At 24.5% G+C, this 24,842-nt stretch overlaps 1 protein-coding gene across 3 annotated transcripts in view; it reads right to left on the reverse strand.

Annotated features, from left to right (window-relative positions):
• Window positions 1-24,534, reverse strand: part of LOC112681264 (metal transporter CNNM4) — a 71,878-nt gene extending 47,344 nt beyond the window's left edge. For 2 of the 3 annotated variants that reach the window (XM_025551535.1, XM_025551540.1), the window contains exons 1-4: window positions 23,509-24,534; window positions 12,101-12,357; window positions 10,809-11,079; window positions 9,863-10,534 (exon numbers count right to left, since the gene is read on the reverse strand). In XM_025551535.1, the coding sequence (XP_025407320.1) occupies window positions 9,863-10,534; window positions 10,809-11,079; window positions 12,101-12,357; window positions 23,509-23,805 (1,497 nt within the window). In that variant the 5' untranslated portion in view covers window positions 23,806-24,534. The remainder of the gene's footprint in view (window positions 1-9,862; window positions 10,535-10,808; window positions 11,080-12,100; window positions 12,358-23,508) is intronic. The other variant, XM_025551531.1, reaches the window with a different exon arrangement.
• Window positions 24,535-24,842: the final 308 nt, after the last annotated feature.

Below are 24,842 nucleotides of genomic sequence, written 5' to 3' on the forward strand. Positions count from 1 at the left end.
GCTATTTACAAATTTAAATAGTATATGCATAAAACATTTCATGTTTTTGTCGAATACAATTATATCTCGTCAGGTATTTTGTAGGGCTTACGTATTTTACGTATTTAGGACTTATAATGTTCATTAACGATTGCCTTCCAGTCATATAGACGGTGCAATTAAAATTGTATTTGTTTGCTAATAACGCAGAAAATATTTGTAAAATTAAACGAATTAGAGGTTCTACAGTTTGATAATTCACTTTAATTATAATTGAATAATATTTTTTACTATTTTACTTAGATAAACGTCAAATTATATCAATTATAATACACGGCAATATAAACCCTATAATTTTATTACCGAATTAGTAGGTCTTCTTACCAAAGTAAATCACTTACCTACATCGAATGTTTAATAATTTATTTTGAGAGATAAATCTTTTCAAATCACTCATAATATAGGTCATAAATAAACCATATTAATTGTTAGATTTTTTAAGCAAAAACACACACGATGTTCAAAAATTATATTTTTCTTTAGTCAGATGGAACCTCTATTTTATCATTTTTTTAAGCAATTTCATTATCTATTTACGTTTTTAATAACTTGGCTAATTGAATTTACATTTCCAAAAATAATTAATATTGTATTGGCCTAAATTCTCTTTAGAAGCAAATCAATAGATATAATTTTGTTTTTAATTTTTCAAATAATAATTTTGTTTGTTTTACTGAAATCGCTTTTCGAATTATATACATCAAAGTAAACAAAATTAAGAAATTTAGTAATGTTTAAATTCTGTTCTTTGTTATAGCATATCTCTTTTTATGTAATTTCTTACATTTTAATTCTTCATACAAATAATGTATTGTTTCTTCTTTTCTTTCAACAATCAGATATACATTAATATTTACTTATAATAAATAAATATAAAATCCATTCGAAAACAGCGCATAAACTATAAAATAATTAGGAATCATATTAAACATATAAGGTTAGGTTATATTAATAAAAATATATACTGTTTATATATATCTTCGCAAGATTAATATAACAATATAGATCACTTGACCTGCAATTAATTTCCGCGATTAATAATACATATAAAAATGTAATAACGTTTTTCCGTCTCTTATTTGTATTAACGTTTCAAATTCATTAAATAAGTTAAATTTACTTTTTTAAAAGTTTGCAGAACTTGAAATTACCTTAATGTACACTTTTATCGAAATACATTTTTTGAACCATATACTTATGTATAAAATTATATTTATAACATAATTTTCTAATAAAAGAACAGCTTTTAATTCATTCAAACGTAAAAAATAATGTATTTAAAACTATAAAAATTGTACTTTGAACGAAATTGATTAAATTAAAATCAAAAAAATCTTTAAATTCATTATAGTGATTCATAATAGTAAAATAATCGATAACTTTAGGTAAAATATGTGGCTGTATTTATATGCAAACAATTTTAAAATTTATAACTAATCCGTACAGTGAAAATGTTTTAAATAACATACTTTACTGTGTGTTTCAACACACCTTTAGGAACACACCTTTTTATTGATTTCTTGAAAACATACAGACAAGGTGTATTTCATTATATATTTTTTCGTGTAAAACGAACAATATATATAATATAGATACTAAAGACTTATAGATGTAAAAACAATGATATCAGTTTCAGTAATATAATAATTTTTATAATCGTGCGTTTGGTAATTTTTCGATAAATTTGATAAAATATTTAATTATATCAGTGTGCCATTATAAATATATACACACATGGTTACAGAAATCTTTATTAATTTCCAATTAATCTCTTTAATTTTAATTGCTTCAAAAATACTCCAAGCGCAGATTGAATAATTATGAAAGATTATTAAATTTTTAAACCAATTTGAATTTAGAACTTAAAATCTTCGATAATGTCAATGGTTTTAGTTTCAAATTATATAGCGTAGTATATATATATATATATATATATAATATAGTTAAAAGTATCAATCATTAAGGTATTATAGGAATGTTCCTTGATTTAGTTATTAATCACGGTATCTTAGAATTATAATATTATGAATTCCGACGGTTGATTTAATTTATAATCTAACAAATAGAACCCGATTGTTAACATTTAATAATAATATTAGTTATTCTATTTTTGGCCACATTTAACGTCTCTTTTAAAGAGTATTATGATTCTAAATTCTTTATTAGTTATTTCATATTTTAACGCTTTCAAGAAGTCTAATTTTATTTTATATGCTTTAGTTCAAAGAAATTTTTTTAAATCGTAAAGAGAGGATAATTTTCATAGTTAAATTGAATTTTTAAAACATTTTTCTAGTTCAAAATTAGTCTCCATTATTATTAAAAGTTTTTAGATGAAAATTAACTAATAGCCTGTTAATCATTATTATATCTTATATGAATTATAATAATTTATTAAATAAAGTAAAATATTATTTAGATTAAATTTGCCAGTACTTCATATCAGACGGTATATTTTATTTAACAGTAAAACGTTTAAGTAAAAAAACATTGTATTAGATGAAATAAGTTTTTCAACAATTGTATTAGACGCCTAATGTCTTTGATAATTCTACTCATCTTATGTCATACTCCACCTTACACCTACATTTCTTATATATTGTGTACACACATCATTATTATATTATATAATGTCATTCAGACTATAAAACGTCATAATCGTCTATCTCTGTGCTTATGGTTTCGTAATATTTGGCATGATCTACCAATCTACATGATAAGCTACCAATTGGTGTGTGGAGGTTCACGACAGTTGCCCTTGCAAATAGTATATATATCCAAGGATTTATACGGATTTCAAGCATATACACTGAAGTTCTACGGAAATATTTATTTACCTAGCCTAACCAAACGCATCGTTCGAAAATTCAACTGTAGATATAAGTAATTTCGGAACGAATAATTTCTTATTCAATTTCTTATTCGTGTTAAAAACTTAACTAACTATATAATATGCAGTATTTAAAATTACAATCTGTGCAAATAATTTATAAACAAGAGCTTACTCTCATTAATCCGCAAGCATACAATTTAAGATTTGCAACGTAATTATGCACTGGGTATAACAGTTGTATTAAAAATTAACTTTTTAACAATGAATAATAAATCAAATCCTTCTTTAAATTTGTAAAATCAAGCCAAAACTTTATAGAATATCAAGACTATAATTATAACAATTAGTTAGAAAAATGCCTTTCATATGTTCAGTATAATTTCAAGTTGCTACTTTCTTATCATATTATAGATACGAAAAATAACAAAAAAATTTAAGTAGATAAGTTACACTTGGGTTCTCAGACAGGACACGGGTGGTGCGCGTATTTACAACATCAAGAATTACATTAATCTTAAGTAAAATTTAAAAAATATTATGCTTTGAAATATCAATATAAATTATATGAAAAATAATAGTAGAAAATTTTTATAAAAGCAATATTTAAATTTACAACATATAAACGCCTTATCAGGTATATTTAAATATATTTTTTTAGTTACCTAATAGTTAAACATATTAGCATAACTTAAATTTAATTTTTAACTGGAGTGTTTTTTAAAAAAATTAATATAATATGTTTGCACATATCTATATAATATTAGAGTAAACTCGTTTTTCTAGGATAATTAATATGATAAAAACATATTAACATTATCATTACAGCTATGCAATTCATAAAGAAAAGAAATAATAAAACAAAAGAAATTTTTCATAGCAATATCCTGAAAGTTAATGAAAGAGATAACAACCATCATATTTTGAAGTTCTCCTCAGATGAAATGATGAATTATTTTACTATAAAATAATAGTTAATAAAAAATTAACTGTAATTATTTTTTAATGTATGACAATAAATTCATATAATGATAAACATTAATGGATTTATCGGAGATCGTACACCCAAAATTCAAATGTCTGAAGCAGAAATTAAAAATAAATCGCTTATAAACTGATTCTTTGTTGTGTTAATCGCGTTATTTTGTATGAATGTTGAAGCAATTACAAACGATGGTATTCAGAAAATTGTTTTGAATGAAGGTCAGAGTAATGTGTGTATAAAGATATTGAATATCTAATCTAGTCCCAATTTGAATATACCAAGTAATAAAATAATTCTTATATTAAAAACCATAAAATTACTCATTTTTTCTAAAGAAATATAATAATTTAAACTTTAACATTACAGCCAATGATTTTTTAGGTTAGTTTTTGTTTTAAAAATACCTCTTAAAAATAAAAATAAAAAACCACCTCTCCATACTGCTATTATGATTGAATATTTGCACTAAGTTTCTAATTCAAAATGTCCCTGCGTGAAACGTTTACATTATCCTCAAATGATAAAATATAATAAATAAATAATTTATACATAGAAATAAGTAAATGCTTAGGCTGGAATATTATTATGTTTGTAATATACTAACCGTAATGTATTTACGAGTATTAACCATTTACTAACTTTTATTTATTATTATTTTTTATTTTTTTTTTTAAGTCGAAATATAATAATCATGTAACACGAAATTATCTTATTGTTAAAATATAAATATTCATTATATTAATACTTGTTTTTACTTCCCCAAAAATATTAAATATTTCTTACCAATCTAGTGATACATTATACTTTTACAGTTTATTTAGTCATTAAAGATTTCAATTATAACAAACTTTTAAATCAACTTTGAATAGTATATGTAAAATAAACATTTTTAATAATACTATAGTGATAATAGGTACATAGTCTTTGACCAATTAAAAATTGGTTAAAAATAAAATGGTTAAAAATATTAAACCACTTTATTCCAAAGAAATCCTGGAAAACAATAATAATTATTGTTGTTCGTAAAGCTATTTATGAATATTCATATCATATTAAAAAAAAATCAAAAAGTAAAATTATTCATTAGGATAATTAAAATCGAAAATATACTAAAATTATATAAACATTTTTTTTTTAATATGCTTTTGAATACTAAACAATAATAATTATAGTACATAATAAAATATTGTAATACAACAGATTGTATTTTTATTGTTTTCGATTGTATATTGTAAAATATATCAAGAAACAACGAATATAATAGATTACAAGCATATAATCATATGGTGAATTGTTTTAGATAAATTTTAATGGAAGGGTCTGAAAAAAAATATATCTGTACATAATATGTATCTTAAATAAAAAAAACCGATAAGTTATGCGACCTTGAAACAGCATAATAACGCAGCAACGATTCATTGATCTTATACGTACGTTGCACACGTAATGTGTGCGATCCAATCATCTTAAAACAACTGTCATTAAATGCATTATAGTCACAACATAAAGTTAAATAACTACAAATGCACATACTATTAATTTTATTACTATTATCTAATATAAATTTTCCAATGATTAAATAAGTTCTCGTCTGACGTATGTTAAACCTATAACACTTATATTTCCCAGAATCCATATAATTTTCTTAATATTTTTTTGAAAGTATTAATGTTTTATCTTATATCAAATGTGATTTTATATAGTTTTTGCATTAAAAAAAATCAACTAATATTTTTGATTTGAATTGTAGATAGAAATTTAAAATTTGTCTTAACAAAATATTTTCAATAATACTTGTAACAATATATAACTGTAGGAAGAGAATGAGAAACTCATTGGCATCTTATTATTTCATTAACGTAATATGTCGGCATATCCTTGTATGCGAATGAAATAAAAATAAATATTTATTTATTAATAATACAACGTGTAGTCGTTAATGATATTATATTACACGATAAAAGACGATCGTGAAATGGTGTAGATAAAAACAAAATTTATCATAAATAATTTTAATATTTTTTATTATTATACTTAATGGTAGAACAGCAAACTTCAAGGAATTTTGTTTCATAAATTCGAGTGTAGGAGGAAAAAAATATTGGCATAAAAAGGGCATAAACAATGATTGTGTAAAATATTTCTTTGTTTATAAGTCATTATTTTATACTACGCGGTATACAAAAAATATAACACCCAAGTTAAGAGTTTACAAATTTTGTTCTTAAATAAAGATTATGTGTAAATATCACAAATACCTATTATTTTATCGGTTTATATTTTTAACTTAAGATGTTAAATACTTGAGTCTGGGCTCAACACACATTATTTTAAGGCCAATAAAAAACCTATAATATGTACATTAATGAATAAAGTATACTTTATTTGAATAAATAATAGGGTTTTTAAATGGACTTCTAAGATAAACAAAAGACTGTTGAATTTATTTATTACAATTAAACAATTTTTTAGAATAAGATTATAACTGTTTGATCCTGATTACTTTTTATTTTTTATTATTTGTTTAACCTGCGACTTACAACTATCAAGTGTAAAAGAGGAACTGAAAGTTTTATGTCGGTTTGTGGGTACTGGGTAGGTCGAAACACATGTGAATGCATGATCATCGATTTGTAGTTAAATATTCGGGTGATCACACATCCAGGAAATAAAACCGGACGTAGTTTAACCATGACCCCGAAAGACAATTGTGGCTAACCATTATATGATACCGTACCCCATTTGCTTATTATTATTATAAGAACAGATGAAGCATAATTGTATAATGCTCCATTAAAAATTAGCCTGAAATAAATTGTGTTTTTTTTTTTTTTATATTATCTACATAATTCAACTTAAAAAAAAAAAAAAAAAAATCATAAATACGATTTCTGCTAAAAACACCCTAAATATTTTGTAATAAGTTAGTACATATTTAATACTAAAATGGTTATCGGTGAAAAAAACTATGGTGGAAATTATTAAATTATTCGTATCAAATTATGTTTATATTTTCATTGGTTTTACTACAGATGTGCAATCCTATTGTTACTATTAAACTAATTATTATACCTACTTAATAATATAAAGTAAAATAATAAGTAAGTATTGTTAGTACCTATGATGACGCAGCCACTAGACATCGCTGTAATATTTTGCAATTAACTTGATAAAAAAGGGTATTTAACAACCAAAATATAATAGAAAGTTCTTTATGACTGTATACTTATTTTTATCTAGTTGAATACAAACGATTATGATGACATCTAGTGGTTTTATGCTGTAAGCACAACATATTTTAACAAAATTATGGTGTATTTTTATATTTTAAAATCAATAATATGATTTTTATACAGAAACAAAATTATAAATAATTTTTAATAGATAAATAATCAACTGAGTGAAAAGACTATCTAGCTCTAGTTAGAACCTACCAACTTAATTATCAACAATAACTTTTTTCAGTTAAATTATTTAACGTTATTAATTAACAATAATTTTATACAATTAATTTATAATTAAAATATAAAAAAACATATTTTATAATTAAAAAAGTTAAATTTTTTTAGGGTATCCTAACTGAGATACCTGCTAAGTTGATAGAGATAACCTAGTCCAATTGTTTTGTAATAACTTATATTTTAAATACTAAAATTATTTATTTTTTTATGATCAATATTAAAAACAGGTAATATTTTCTTAGAGTTAAATATCTATTCAAAATTTGAAATATTTAATAAGAAATAATTTCACTTAAAATTTCTTATGAAAAATAAATTATATTTTTTATAGATTATATATTGTTTTTTTTTAAAATTAATAAAAACTTATTAAATTTGATAAATGTATGCTTTTATGTTAAACACAAGTTATTGAATTACATTATAAAAATAATTAATAGAAATTAAAAGATTAAATTTAATAGTAAAATAATTATTATGTATTAGTAAAAAAAAAAAAAAACACTGATGTTTCACTCTGCAATATTATTTGTACATTACCTTAATGTTCCATGCATCGTCAATTGCAATTTATATTAAGTGTTATTGAATTAATTAGTTAGTTAATATTCTACCATGAATAATTTATTCAATAAATAAATTATCAAAACTGAAATCCATACAAAAAGCCATGTATTATGAATTTTCAGTTTGTATACTTTGTTAATGTGATAACAACACAATACATTTTGTCTGTTTTAAAAATATAAATTATAAGCTGAGCATGCATTTTTTAAATTTCATATAAATTGAAGAGAACGTGATACAGCCGAAACACAACCATGAGTAACAATACGTTTTACCCGGTACGCAACCATCATAAATAACATATAAATATAAATAATTATTTATAATAAATATAATAATGTATAAATATACGCACCATGTATCTTTATAATGAAGGGTCCAATTTTGTTTTGTCATTAACAGCAGAACATTAACTACGATGTAGTATTTTTATTTATTTTTTTATTTTTATTAGGATTAATGGATCCATAGTTATTTTTTAATATTATTTCTTAATATATTTTTTTTATAAACAAACAAAAAATATTAAGATAAGTTATCGAAAAAATAAAAATGATTACATCATAGATAATGTTCACTTCTTTGGGAACATTTAAGTATTATGTCAGCAGACCAGTGAGGAAGGGGTTCGAGAAATCTGATAGTACCTTATATGGAGGGAAAGAGGCTAAATCTCAAACTAATGTCAACATCATATCAATCAAAATTCGAATAAACGCGAGATAAAAGCAAAAGTCGATCAGTTAACGACAGCATCGAAGACGTGCCATCTTATAATTTTTATTATTATCTTTATTTTGATTATTGAAGAAATTAATTTGATTAATAACAATAAAATAATTTAGGGGTTTCATGAAAAACGTTGACGTAAGATAGGAGGAGGAGGAGTCCTGTCTGACGTAATATTTGATTGCTCTCTTAAAAATAAAAAAAGTTTCTGCTACAATTTTACATTGATCAGTTATGTCCGCAAAGTATAATTTTCCTATCTAATAATCGTAAATAAATGTTTTGTTATATTTATAGGTTCACTGAAGGCTCTACCTGAATTTCGTGTTACGCACTCACATGTATGCTCACGTAATGTAATCCGTATTTTCATTGATCTAGGTATCTTTACATGCGTACACCTTTGTGTATCACGTCCTCCTAACAATCATTTGTTATGAATAATATAAATATAAATATAATTATTTTATATTTAATTTTAAATCAAAAATTATGGATGTTAATTTAAATGTATGTATAGACAATTTAAAATCCTATTATAAATCAATCATTAATTTATCATTAAATGGAATTCTTCTGGATAGAATCATTGATTGAAACTAAATGTTTAAACATTAGCTTGACACAAACTAATCAAAATAACATTATCATTTATTAGTTACACCACTAATACATGATAATGTTTTCGAATAAAGTAGTTTGATTTCCTATTAAAATATATCGAAGATAAACTTACAATACTGTCGAGTTATAATTTACACTTATGTTCAAATTGCATCAAATTATTTACAAAACTAACTTAAGCCCTATGTAAAATAATAATTATTTAATTATAAGCTTATAATAGTAATTTATAGGACAAGTAATAGTTTGAGTTGAAATAAAGAACATAAGGAACAAAAAACATAAAAAATAGATATATAACTACAGTCCTTTGCATCGTTATATTTTAAACATTTAAGAAAAAAATTAAACCCAACAATGAAATATATTAATAAAATTAGTAGATCAAACAGTGGTATTCAGATTTACTAAAGTCACTGATAACATACTGATATATATTTATTATATTATTTATAACCATTGGACTAAATATCTATGACCAATTGAAAACTTGACAATTATAAGAAATCCATGCAATTCTCTTTGGTTAAATACTAATACATAACTATTATGTAGTATGTAGTGTAGTGTATGTTTGTAAGTGTTAAAATATGTTTCGTATAAAAGAATGAAATAAATATCACTAACCTTGACTAACTCCTTTAGACGTTCTCTGTTATACGTGCTACCGATTTCCTCGCCAAGTGCCCAATCCAAAGCTTTACTTATGGGCCAAGACAGCGGTGTGGTTAATACCATTACGGTTTTCGTGACGTATATGGTTTTGGCACCGATCATCAAACCGTGACGTGAACAAACAGCTTGCGGAGTGATTTCACCGAAAATAACAATGGCTAGCGTGGACGTTATAACCGCCACCAAGCCGGATGTCAAATCGTCCAACAGAATAGTGAATATCGAATTGACCATAACGTTTCCTAGCAGAATACTGCACAACAGGTAGTTACCGTGAATACGCACGGGCAGTATAGCTTTGGCGTACTTGCGTTCCGCATCCGTACCCGTATTACAAATGATCTTCAAGTCCATTCGATTTAATGACATTAAGCCCAAATTTAGACCAGAGAAAAGGGAAGAAAATGACAGGCATGTGAGAATGATAGCCACTTGCAGCCAAAACGGTAACATTTTTTCGTATACTCCCATCTTTTTGTAATATTCGGTACCCATATGTGTCCAAACCGAGGTAGGGATATTACTCTCTTTCGAGCAAAAGAAAAATATTGTACCAGCTTTACTGGCTTGTGGTAGGATAATGCTTAGCTGAACTGTGTTTGGGTCTTCGCTTGAAATGTTTACCTAAAAAACACCACGTAGGAATAATATTTAATTTTAATGGTATTTGGTTTATGCAATGGGTAAATATTCAAATATTCAACGAAAATTATTGATTCACATTATTTATAAATGTATGTATACAATTTAACTATAACACGGATGTTTATTATTGACGGTTTCCATTTTAACACATTTTGTATAAATACACTTGAGAATCCGAAACAATTTTTATAAAAAAAAAAAAAAAAAATGATGAACTTATATTAAGTATATTTAATAAAAAAATGTTACATACTTTCTGAACCTCCCCGATAGGAAATTCGCATGGACCACCTCTGTCACCAGTTTTTTCAGTAAGGACAAATAATGTATTCTCAGACCAACCACTACCGAATAAACGAAACAGAGCCATTCGTTGTACCAATAATTGTGGCACACCTTGATCATCATAGTCTACACCTGCATCTGAATATTCCATCCGCAAGCCAAATAAATTTACTTGCGACATGTATGCTGTAGCTAGGGGTGTAACATTTTTCAACATATGACCTTGCTGTCTCCTTTGTCTGTTAAATATAACGAAAAATAAATTATAATTAAAATAAACTTTCATCCCAAAAAAAAATGTGAAAACAAAAAATACAAAATTCAATGAAATTAACATTCTCCATATATTTAATAATTAATGTAATGATACCAAAGTCAAGTAAAAAAAATCCTACCTTATTAATTCAAAACTATACTAATTATTACCAACTAATATTATGAGTTTTAGTAAAATAGCTTATAAGTCAATACATCAGAAATAATTATTTTTTTGTTCCAAAAATGTATACATATATATTGAAACGTACCTAATAATAAACACCTAATAAATCAGAAGTATAATTGAGTTTAAAGCTTTACTGTTTCAGTTTAGCGTTCTATAAAAATAAGTACTTAATCTCAATAACTATTAAATTTGATTTTAATTTTTACATATTATTATTATAATGTTGATTTTTAAACATGTACATTCTATTTATATATATAAAATCAAATTATTTTAAATTATAAAAAGCTCGTATTGATAAAATAACAATACATTGAAAATAAAATAATACAAACACACGTATTGAATAATCAATTTAATTTAAATGTAACAACAATCAATTGTAGATCATAACTTGTTTTAAATTAATAAGAATATACTATCAGGTATAAAAAAGATAAAAGAAAAAATGTTGTAAAATATAAATAAAATACTAGAACATTTTTTTACCCCGAGACTTAAATAAAATAAATGGAATATTATTTCTGAGTTCGAACAATTTAATTAAATTCATTCATCGAATGTAAATGTGTAATATTCCAATTAGAATAAAAGAAATTCTGAATAGCAATAATACATTAGAACAATTTATTTCGTGATTCGAAAGACACATTGTTTTAAGAAGCCCAACAACGTGTAGCTATTGAAAGCGAAAAGTAATTTTTAAAATCGAAATGGATTCGCGTGCATATTGTTAAGAACAAAACTAAAAGTGCAACAAACGCCTTGTATAACAGCAGTGCAACATAATTTATTGATAGTTCGAGGTCGCTCACCTGCTGAGCAAAGAATCCTTTGAATCGGCAGACTGTATTACCATTTCATCGGACCTGATGACAACAGAATCGCCCTGGTTTACCCATCGGCCATCATTATTATCACTAAAACCATTAAATATGTTCCACAACGATGATGTCAGTCCGTTGGATGGTTTTCGCGACTCGTACGCACATAGGTACATATTTCGTGTGGTCAGGTCTCTGTCAAACTTGAACGTGATACTCATCAACAAATATGTGCCGTTTGTCCATAACTGAAAAAATAAATAAAATAACAGTAGCCGTATGATTATGGAAATTTCACATTTTATTCAACATATGATGTTGTGAATTTGAGATTTTAGGGACCGAGCTACGGTGTGAAAAATCACTAAAATGCCAACGTGAAAATTACTATTCACAGTATGTTCAGCGATAACATTTGATAAGTGCTGACGTTATTTTTAAAGTAAAAGAACAATGCCGTATTTTTCTTTAGTTTAACTCGCTCATCTTCTGATAATTTATTGAATTTTAACTGTACAAATTCCACGAAACGATTTAAAATGAATACACATAAATTGAACGCACTAACATGCATTTTGTAATGCCTACAACAATTTTAAAATCCTAAATTATTTACCTGAAACTTGATTAGATTCAAAATATAATCACAAATTAAATGATTGCATAAATTAAAACTATTTCGAGTTTTGAAAAATATTATATTTCTTATATTCTGATGTATATACATATTAATGACGTTAAATAAAATGTTAATAAAAATCAATTAGCCATGAAAATTAATCAAATGTTGTATTTTTAAAATACATAAATATTTGAATAAATACAGAAATAGTATAAACATACGATTTTTGAAAAATTTATCAATTATTTCTAATACACAGACAAATGTAAACATGATAGATAACATTTGTGTCCAAAAGAACTTTCAAATATATTTTTATAATAATTATTTTTCTTCATCAAAACATCTTAGTAGTTCACTTTTTACTATTCAAAATACTTTTATAAAATTTAAAATAAATAAAATATGAGCAAAATTTCAATAAAAATATATAAGTTATCGTTATTTTAATTACGTACTTTTATCAAATTCTTAAGAAATGGACTTTTAATCACAATAAAATAATAATATTATATAATAATTCTTATATAAAAGCATATCAAATTATTATAGGAAAAAAAATAGCTCCAAGAAGTTACTTTACAGTGCTATTTTACAGAATGATTTTAAATTAAAAAAGAAAGGCGCTTGCATACTTATGTTAATAAATGCAATACTCTTAATACATCGAAGTACCTAACGTCTTCGCATGTTCATTTAAATTGTAAATATAAATAACAGTACCTAGTTATATAAAAAAAAAATTGGTTTCTTATTAATAATATGATTTTATTAAATTTGTTAAATCTACCTTAATAATTTATTTAACGTGTAGATGTTCAATTTGTTTAAAATATTTTCAACGATAAGCATGATAGAAAACATAGACTTATTTTTAATTAGAGTAAAAACTGATTAAGTTTTGATTTGATTCAGAGAAAAAATACTAACAGATATCTCATATATTAATGTATTCAAAAAAGCATTAATATGAATTTAAATTTAAATTAATAAAACAAAAAACTAATTTTTGAAATTTGTCAAATTTACAACAAATTTATTTTTATTTTTTTTTTAATTTAAAATAATAATTGATTATATAAGTAAATAAAATAAAATTATAATAAAATCAGAAAATATTATCAAGTCTATATTATCAAGTCTATATTATCATGAATAAAGTGACAAGAAAAGATAGTAATAATAAAGAATAATAATAAGGAACAAATATGTGAGAGGTAGTATTGGTATAGCGTCTATAATGGACAAGTTGAGAGAAAATAGACTGAGATGGTTTTGGCATGAGGCTAGAAGAAGCAAATGCAATAAGAGTTGTCATGAAAATGAATATTGAAGGGAAAAGAGGAAGACCAAAACAGAGATGATTGAATACAATTGAGAATGATATGTTGGTGCGTACGTAGAGGATGCAGAAAATCAAGATGAGTGGAGGTTTAGAACAAGAGTGGCCAACCCAAAATAGATGAGAGAAAGACAAAAGAGAAGAAGAAGGTATTATCACACTATCTTAAACTGAGGTTCTCAACATGTTTGTATCATAATGACATAATTCAACATTCAATTTGACAATTTAAATTATAAATAGTATACTTAGTTCAGTTTATCACTGTTAAATATCAGTTTGATTAATATTTATTGATTTAAACTAATTAATACCATATAACTGTTTAATTGCTATTTTATTTAATTTTTAATATTTATTGATACGATTTTATGATAATATAGTAATTTGCAGGAGTGCATTATTTTCAAATAATTATTGATAAGTATTTTAAAGTATTTAAATAGTAGAATTTAGTATTTATAGTTTCATGATAAACATTGATTGAGATCAGTTCTAATGAGAAACAACTGAATAATATTTGAAAAAAATTACAAGATCGAATACAGCTGTTCTATGAGCTCGTTTTTGTAAAATAAATTTATTACGCTAATCATTATTAATGTACTTATATAATTATTTAGATAAATAAAAAATTTTAATTGATTTGTTATTATACTTTAACTTACTAAGTAATTATAAATAAATATGAATTATAAAATAATAACGAGTTTCCATAAGCGAAAAATGTATAAGAAGTTTGAATTAAACTTTACACGATTACATATCTTTAGTAATAACAACAGTCAACAGATAACCACACGTAATATATGAGCATTTACTAATTACGTAATATTTAGTTTGAACAGTGATTGTATTACGTGGCACTGGAGTTCGTTCATTACTTAACTAATTTTCTAGGACTCATAAAAGTAAATGTAACTGAGTATTTTTAATCTCATTCTTTATAAAACATTTCCAAGAATAAATAGTTTTTTATTTTATTGCAATTTTATGGAACATTTTACTTATGTGTTATAAAATAAAATGTTAATCTTAAAAATGTAACCAAGAGACACAATTTTAGTAAAATATTTCACTTACATTTTAAGCTATAAAAATAAGTTCAAAGAGTCCAAATTCTATTATACCAACTTAGTATATTTATTTTTTATAAATTAAACTAATGTTTATTCTCGGTACTTTATTGGAAATCGCTTTTTTTTACTACTAATTTTATAACATTACACGTTTCCAATAATATACAGTTTTTTAAAATTGTATGCTTTTTTTGTTCCAATCACTCAGTATTACCTACCAACTTCATAATTAATATTGTAATGTTATTTATTCTGAAAAATGTTTTGATAATTTACAGTGGGATTTAAAGGGATAATTTCTTAAGAGTGAGAGAGTCGATTTTAAAAAAATGTATTCAAAAATTGGATAAAAAATATATCTGAATAATCATGTTTATGTAACAAATTATGTTATAATTATATAATTATATACAATTATATATTTTATAATTATGATGGGCATAAACAAAAAATTAATATTTAATGAGAGCTTAAAAAACAATTAAGCAGTGTAAAATATATATAGTTGAGAAAAAAACATTAGTCATTTTAAGTTAAAGTTTTTTTGGTGGTTAAAATAAATAATATAATAAAATAAAATAAAATATTTACAGAATAAAATCATCAAATGATTTAATATCAATATATAATATAAAATGATTTACTATCCAAAGAAAATATCATATCAATTTTAATAGTTAGTTTAATATTAAATTTAAGTATTACTTTATATTTTAAGTATTCACATTTTGAAGTATTAATTTAAATCAAAGTTAATCATTGAATGTTCTAATGGTGTTTTATCATTTTTATAGGTACCTATTTTTTTTTTTTTTTTATATAAATACTGAAAAAATGAACCTTTTACAAAACCCAACACCTAAATTATTTGAGTTGAATTCAAAATCTTTTTTAAATTCGATAGCAGCCACCTTCAAATCTAACATAATATCAAGGCTTACTGAAGAGTTATTCTAAGTTTATTGAAATATCTTAGATTTACTCGGTATATCTATCATAACTACGTATATTAGATATAAAGAATTTTATGAATTTATATTAGATTTCAATAATTATACAACTTAATTAATTCAATTTTAACTATAATATGTTTCGTGAGGTGAGGTTATCTAAATAATTAAGTAGCTTTGTATAAATTTTCAATAATAATGAGTAGTAATGAATATTTGTGGTCAAATTTTTTAAATTTAAATTTTAACAGAGAACTATAATTTTATAAATTATTTAATTATTTTATAAAATAATATTATTATCTTATAAAACTAGTGAAGACGTAACTATAAACATGTATCCAACCCTGTTTAATCCAACCCATTGAAAATATTGACTTACCTAACCTTTGTAGACTACGTACGTTTTTTATACTTAAGTAAAATATGTTAATGTAAAGAGGCAGAATATATATTATGTAACATTACAAAAGGTAGTCTAAATCAAATATAAGACTAATATACAAGATATTGATTTTTTCTTATGGAATACTATTCTAATTGTACAAAATTATAAATATGATTTATATAATATAAATATAATAATAATATAATAAATATAATCATATAATCATATAATATGATTATATTATAATTATTAAATTTAATTAAATTCATTAATACTTAATATTAATTAATTTACTAATATATTATAAGAATATAAAGAAGAAAGTATCGATTGTTTTGTGTACAACAAGTTTAATTGTTAACAGATAAAATAAAAATATTTTCGACGGCATTATTTACTTTTTAGTACTTTTACTTATTAGTATTCACTTTTTTTTTTTTTGATTTAAAAAATAATAATTTATAATTCTCAATATTATTTTACTTGTCATCGAATTATTAAATTGCTTTCCCAACCAACTACAAAAATATACTCAAATCATTAAAAAGGAATAACAATAACACGAATGGCAATAATTTTGCTATAGATGTATTGACGAGTATTCGTAACATGGACGATTGCTAACATTTTACACTTGATTGCTCTCAGCTACATTGCAAGAAACTCAATATTAGTATGTTAGTGAATGTAGCACAAATTAAATTGAATTCTAAATAGACAAGTTCATAAACATAAACTTACACAAAAACGTACACGCAAACACACAAACTTAAATTCATTCAGATCACAATAATAACAAAGCCAAAATATACGATATGAACCTAAATGATATGGACACGATAAATAACAAAAAAATTATGATATTACTATAGTAATATATAGAATTAACTATAACTATCTAAGTCTGTGTAATCAAACTTCTGAGTATCAAGAAGGAAATAAAAATGAGAATAACCTATACAAATTGCACAATATTGTATAATTTAGGTATATTCTATATTATACGTTAAACGCAAAATTCAAAACTATTTTGTATCAACGTGCCAATTTTTTTTTGAAGGCACTACTAATAAAATATTTCCTATCGATTGCTATCAACTTGTTTTAATAATCACGTAATTATTTTAATTTCTGCATTTCATGAATAACATGAATTTAAGAATTTATAACATAAAATATTTAAAAATTGTTAAATAAAAAATATTTAACTAACATAGTTTTTAATTATATTGACAGTCACAAGAAACATAAATATAATAAGTAAACCATCAATTTGTTTATACTTTTTTTGAAACATTAGTTTGCAATACTTTAAAACATTATACATTTTCTTATACAAATACTCGAAAGAGCAAACTATATTCTTAATTTTTTTTTTTACACAATAGTTTAAGTAGAATTTTTTTTAAATCGATAACAGTTAAAAACTGATAAATATCAAATGTAAAAAAAAATATATTAATATAAAAGTACTACTCTGAGTCACACGAGGAAGAAATGCTTTCGCAATGATTTTTTTATATTTGTTTTTTATCAATATTTTTTACATATCAATAGAGTAAATTCATAATTCATGCGAATGAAAAATTATCACAAACTATACCTTAAAAAGTTATTTTTCCTATTTATTTGCAATAAAACATGTTTTTACAACAATTATGGGACGTTTTTGTAAAGCTAGAATATGCGCTCGAATACCTAAGTGACGAAATTGTTTTTAATAATTAAATTATTAGTAAGAGTTAAATGTAGTAAGATTTGAATTATATCATAATTTAGAATTCAATAGCAGGGTTAGACATTGTTTCTTCGTTTTTTCCGAGTCATTAACAATAAACGTAGTCACTAGAACATACAATATTTATTTATTATATAAGATTTTAAATACCTAATGAATACTTAAATATTATCTAATAATACACTATTATGTTGAAAATAAATAATTATTTTCCTCGGTCAAATATTTGTTAAGTCATCAAAGTATTAAAATATATTAAAACACAAAATTAAATGAAAATTGCATAAATCGATAAAAAGTAATCATAAATTATTAAAATGTAAAAAAATATTACAAGGAATAATATACTTATTCAGAAAAATACAAAATATAGAAAATTACCAGGCTCAAGTAAGTACACTAAACTGGAATTCAATTTCAATCAAAATTAGAATAATATATCATCTTAAAAAATATTTTTATTCTACCAGTAGATAATATGTAATACATACATACTGAAAAAAATAACTCGAAAAATACCGACATTTTGACCCTAACAGGAACCCTAATATTTTTAAATATGTAAAAACCAAGAATGAAAATGCTCTTTATTACAAAATTATACGTTTAAAAAACGATTTAATGGGAAATTTACTTAGTTCAAAAAAAAAAATTCCTGTTGATTTTGATGAAAATAATTGGTAATAAGCGTATTAAAATATAATAATTAAGTAAATTCATTACTCATCTTAAAAGAACATGCGCTAAATTATAACAAACCTAACTGAACCTAAAATAGAAAATAAATAATATTTTAAACGTCTATTTTAAAATACAGATATTAAAATAATATGTAAAATATTCATAAATGACATAATGCATTTTCTTCAGTTATTTTTAAATTGTGTCATTTATCATCGTCACTACCTTGTCATTTTGTAAGACCTAGTGGTGTATGCTAAAAAATCTAGAAATCTTCGATACATACTTTACAAATAATGTTTAGATTTTGACGTGTTGCGGTTGGACCTATCGAACTTTATTGTATACAAAGATTAATAACTTGTCGACATTTTACGTCCCTAAAACATATTCGTATAAATAAAGTTAAAAGAATATTATTAATATTCAAATATATTTTTCTCGATGTTTTAGCACATAGTAATTAGATATTAATATTCTATTAAAAATTACAAAAGTTAGTAATTTATGTATTATTGTAAAATATTGATAGTAATGTTTATTGTTTTTATATTGAAATTATATATCTTTGTGAAAATGTTGATGTTTTTTATCAATTATGAGGGCGTATTAGTAATATAGAGTTAAAATAATTATGTATTAATATTGTAAATACTTCTGCATGATGAGAGACTAAAAAGTAATTTATATTTATCAAATAATAATAAAATTACAAACATTGTAATAAATAATACTTTGAGTATATAGTAGACGTTAATGGTAGTATATTAGTAGTAAATAAATTTTTTCATTATTATTAAGACTATAGTAATTCAACTAATTTTTATCGCATAATATTATTAAAATATTAAAAGATTTTTTTTTAAAAATCCAAAAGATATTTCAAATTCATAAATTCTTGTGTAGTTACTGATTTGCATTGTACAAAAATTGAAAAAATAAATATAAGTTTTTACTTAAATCGTATCTAATTATAAAATTCTACTTATAGAATCACAAGTGATCGTTAAAATCATTAACTATTAAAATCTCAAATAAATATAAAATATGATTACAATAACATATAAATCAATATGTGTCATATATAAGTATACATATTTTTTATATAATTATATAATTACAAATAATTAGTGAACATTTTAAATAAAACAGTTTATATTATCAGGTGTCTCAGCATAAGAAGTATATAAGTGCATTTTATTTGTAAAGGATTAGATTGGATCCTAAGGATAAGATGATACTCTCCAATTTATTTAATCCAGTGTATATTGTCAAGAAGCAAATAAGAATAAGAAGCACTTCAGTCTTAGTCATTCATTTTTTTGCTTGTGAGTAATAAAAGCAATCTATTAATATTTTGTCTAACATTTAAAATAAAAATCTTGTTTACCTATTAGAGATCAATAAATATATTAGAGTATTCTGAAAAACTAAATTGATAAAAGTCTAAAATATTTTATATGAATTTGGCCAATTTTCTAAACAAATTATACGAAAGTAAAGATATATATATAATAGTTGTAAATATATTTTGTAATCGACTAACTATAATGGTTATAGAATATATCTAAATACTGTTGTGTCGTTCTTTAGAAATGATTTACGACATACTACAGTAATATTAATTCAAGAATTATAGGAATTTAAATTAAAAATATTTGATCAATAAAAGTAGTTGAATTGGAGTTTTTCAACTACAATAGATAATTTAATGCTAAATAAATACACATTTTATTAACATAAATGATGCAACAAAAACATTTCTAAATAAATATTTTTATTATTATTTTATTATTTATTAGATTTATAGATAATTATGTTATTTAAAAATTATAATCTATTTGAGTCCCCAAAAAATAATTCTTTTACACAAAATATATTACCAATTAATGACTCGGCGATGTGAACAGTATTATTTATTAGTAGATAAAATAAATAAAATTACATTTAAGTGATTAAATAAACCAATTTAAAATAGTAACAATTTTCTCCAAGTTATGAGAAACATACTTTTTTGTTATTGGCCTGTCCAGTACTAATCAACTCATAAAATAAGATAAGATACTAGGCCAGGTGCATTTTAAATCCATAAGATCACTGGCTTATCTAGACCAGAATGAAAGTAAATCCATTAAGTATTAGACTATAAAGTGATGTCTCGAGCTAATAAAACACTATAGAAAATAAATGTTTTCCCATCCTGCAAGGCTATAACTTATTACATTTCCATGGTATAAAATTTTCAGATCTGATGAATTGTAAGGAAAATGCTGGACCAAACAGGTTATAAAAAGTAATATTATTTGGTTCTAAAGAAGTCTTACTCAGCATTAAACAGGAATGAGGAAATATACTTCTTCATTGAGTTTCTAGACTATTAAAAATCTTGAAAATACATTTTTTTAACTATAATAATAGTGATAGTAATACAGTAGTGTACACCAAATTCAACTCGTAATTCAATAGTCTTATACGAACATATAGTCTTATCCCAATTTTGTAAATAGTACTGTAATATTATTATTATTTATCATATTATTACAATCAATATATATTGTAATGAGCATTATAGGTACCCAATGAAAAGTTATTAATTAGAAATTTTAAAATCATTTATAAATGATATAAGATTGTTTCTTAGAAAGTTTTTAATAACAAATTATTATTTTAAATGTGATTTTTAATTTTTACTGTTGAATTCTACAAAAATTTGATATGTACTCAATTTATTTAATTAAAAAAATTAATAACTGATTAAATATCATAAATATGGAAAAATGGATTGTTAAAAAGGGTTATACTATATATTTATACCATAAATATTAATTAACTTAACAGTAAAAAACCATAAAATAAAATTTTTCTTGGATAAAAATATATTCATAAAAATTGCAATAATAAAACAAACAAATAAAATACCATATCAAGGTGTATTTCAAAATGTCAATCATTATAAATTGGTACAAGACATACCTACTACAATTTTAGTAAGATAGATAACATTTTTTAACTAATTAATTAATAATAAACATATTACCATTAACACTAAGTTTATTCTGGTAAATTAATTGTACTAAATAGTCATTTTATGAATTTCAATAGTTAGTTATAACTCAAAAATTTAGATATTTACAAATACTTACTTTAAACAATTATTTTTATATTATTCCAATAAAACAAACTCAATTTAATATTGCTTTTATTTTATCCATATTAAAAATATAAAATAAAAACAGAATTTATGCGGTTTGTTAATAAGTAAACATGTACTTTGTAGTCTAGATCTATACTTCACATTTTTAAAAAATATCATATATGAATTCATCAAATATTAATTTAATACAATTACGTAAATAAAATTCAACAAATTCATTCAATACTTAACACTTTTATTTTATTTTTTGTAAATTTAAAAAATAACTGGTTTGTGGCATCTAAACATAAACTTCCTATATCTTGATCAGCAAAATCACTTTAATACTTTAATAATTATAAAATTGAATTTATATTAATTTTACTAATCATTTCTTGAAAAGTGACTATTTATATATTCAAACTGTATTATAATTTTGACAATACAAAATCAGTGCTTACAAAAATTCTCAAAAAGAGGTAACAGTAAGCAAGTATTGCATTTGTTAGCTTTATTTGGATATTTATATTATACTTCTAGAACTTTATTTATTGACATCATTAAAGTTATTCAACAAATAATCTGTCTTTTACTATTCATATTTATTTTTCATAAGTAAAGATACTGAATCCCATTAATAAGCCTTAAATGAAGAGCCTATATATTCTTAAAAAAAAAATCATGTAAAAATAACTAATTAAGTATTAATAATAATAAAATAATATTTTAACTTTATGGAAAAAAAATATAGTTACTTCCTTAAATTTAAATAACTTAAAAATAAGAATATATAAATTGTAATGTATTATGTACATAAATTAAGTAAATTTAATATTTTGTAAGGGGAGAAATGTTTACTGTAGTTTCTTAATAAATGAAGTAAACTGACTAGCTCGAATAATAGGTAGGTATATGTTACAATGAATACTTAAGGTAAATTAATGGTATAATAATGGTAATAATGGTATTATTATACAAATACACTCAAAATACTTTAGATTAAACAGGCCAAGAGAATATTCTGAAAACAGATTATTTGAATTGATTTATTATATAATTCATTATTTTTATTTAAAATAAATTTAGATCAGTGAATGTATAAATATACTGTAATAGAAATGTATTAGCAAATATATTTATTAAGTACTGTAATATTGTAAATAAACTAAGTTAGGCAAAAATAAATCATTTTTAATAAAAATGATTTGTTTAACAAGAAAATATGAACTAATAATAATCAAACTTGTATACAATATTATCCACATAAAACATTTATCATTAATAAAAAAACTATTAAATAATAACTCGCTTAGGTACTATATTCAATAATTTGTTTTTTATGAGTCAGTTTTTAAAGTCAAAACGCAAACTTTAATAAGTCAAAAAACAATGTATTCAATGTACATAATCAATAACTGTATATTATTAAGTACATGTATTTACTGTGACATCAAAATTTAAATAACCTGTTTGAAAATATGATTGTCTGAATCAATATTCTTCATCGGATGATTCTTGTAACATTCAGAACCACGTAAAGCAACTCTTGAGGTAGGCCTGATTTTAAGATTTTCGTTGAGTCCTCGGCCCAACATGGCTACTGTGATATTGACATACAAATCTCCGGAATCATCCTGAGTGAACTTTGTATGGTTGACCACTTCCACAGAACTCACAAACGAACCGCCGTATGAAGCCGACACAATTAACCCGTTGCACAACACCAACGATAAAACAAACGCCAACGTACTTTTTGGGGCCATCGTGGTATTGATTCGATTAAGTGGCAAGAGAGTGACTGTTTGACCGATCAAACGTACTGACAAATACTACCGACGTTAACTGTGCGCGTTCAACATCAACTGAAGCACGAACATTGCGATTTAATTTACTCGGACAGTATGTTCAATATTTATTTATTTATTTATTTTTTAATTCAAGTGTTCGTAACGTTTCGTCCCAACTCGTGGAAATCTGTAAACGCAACAAGAGCGTGGGAGGGAAATAATTAACACCAAATATTTGCGTGTTCGTCGGGAAACGAATCGAGATTAAGAAAAAAGAGAAGAAAAAAAGGGGGAAACAGAATACGAAGAGCGATGGAAAAACGAGACGGAATCGCGCGACACCGGGCGTATGATAACGATTGAGAACGACGGCGACGTGCGGCGCGCGACTGGCTGGTCGCTAGGAAGCGTCGCCGCGGAGAGAAAAAAAAATTATACAATAACGATAAATACGGGACGACGCGGTTGAGTGGTGGGGGGTAGGGGCAATAGTATGTGCAGCACTGTCTGGAGACTGGAAGCTCGCCGGCCGAGGTAAAACTCTGAATGGCGAGTGCGCGCGCGACCGACGGGCGGCGGAACGACGTGACGGGCAGAGCGGGTGGGAGGGAGTTATTGCGGGCCGGATGACGAGCTAGCGAGCGAGCGAGCGAGCGGACGAGCGAACGAACGACAACGGCAGTAGCAGCTGTGGCCTGCGATCGTCTTCGCCCCCGCGGCGACCGGCGGCGGCAGAAGAGCGCACTCGTTGATTGGCGGCGGCGGCGGCGGCGGCGCGCGCCGTTATCAGAACTATTTGTGCGCGCGCTCGTTCGCCAGTCGCTGCGGCGTACACTGTTCGGCCGACGTTCCATTGCGCGTGTGCGCCCGTAAACGTACGACTGTAGCAGATCGTTTGTTGTCGATTTTTCGTCCGGTTGCTCTCTCGAAATTACACGAAACGAGCGTACGGCTCGTCGGTAATCGTTTCTAACGGAGAATGGTGATATTGTGTAACGTCCTGTCACAATAAA

The sequence above is a fragment of the Sipha flava genome, unplaced genomic scaffold, assembly GCF_003268045.1.
Source record: "Sipha flava isolate LNK unplaced genomic scaffold, YSA_version1 102_pilon_pilon, whole genome shotgun sequence".
In the NCBI taxonomy this organism is placed as follows: domain Eukaryota; kingdom Metazoa; phylum Arthropoda; class Insecta; order Hemiptera; family Aphididae; genus Sipha; species Sipha flava.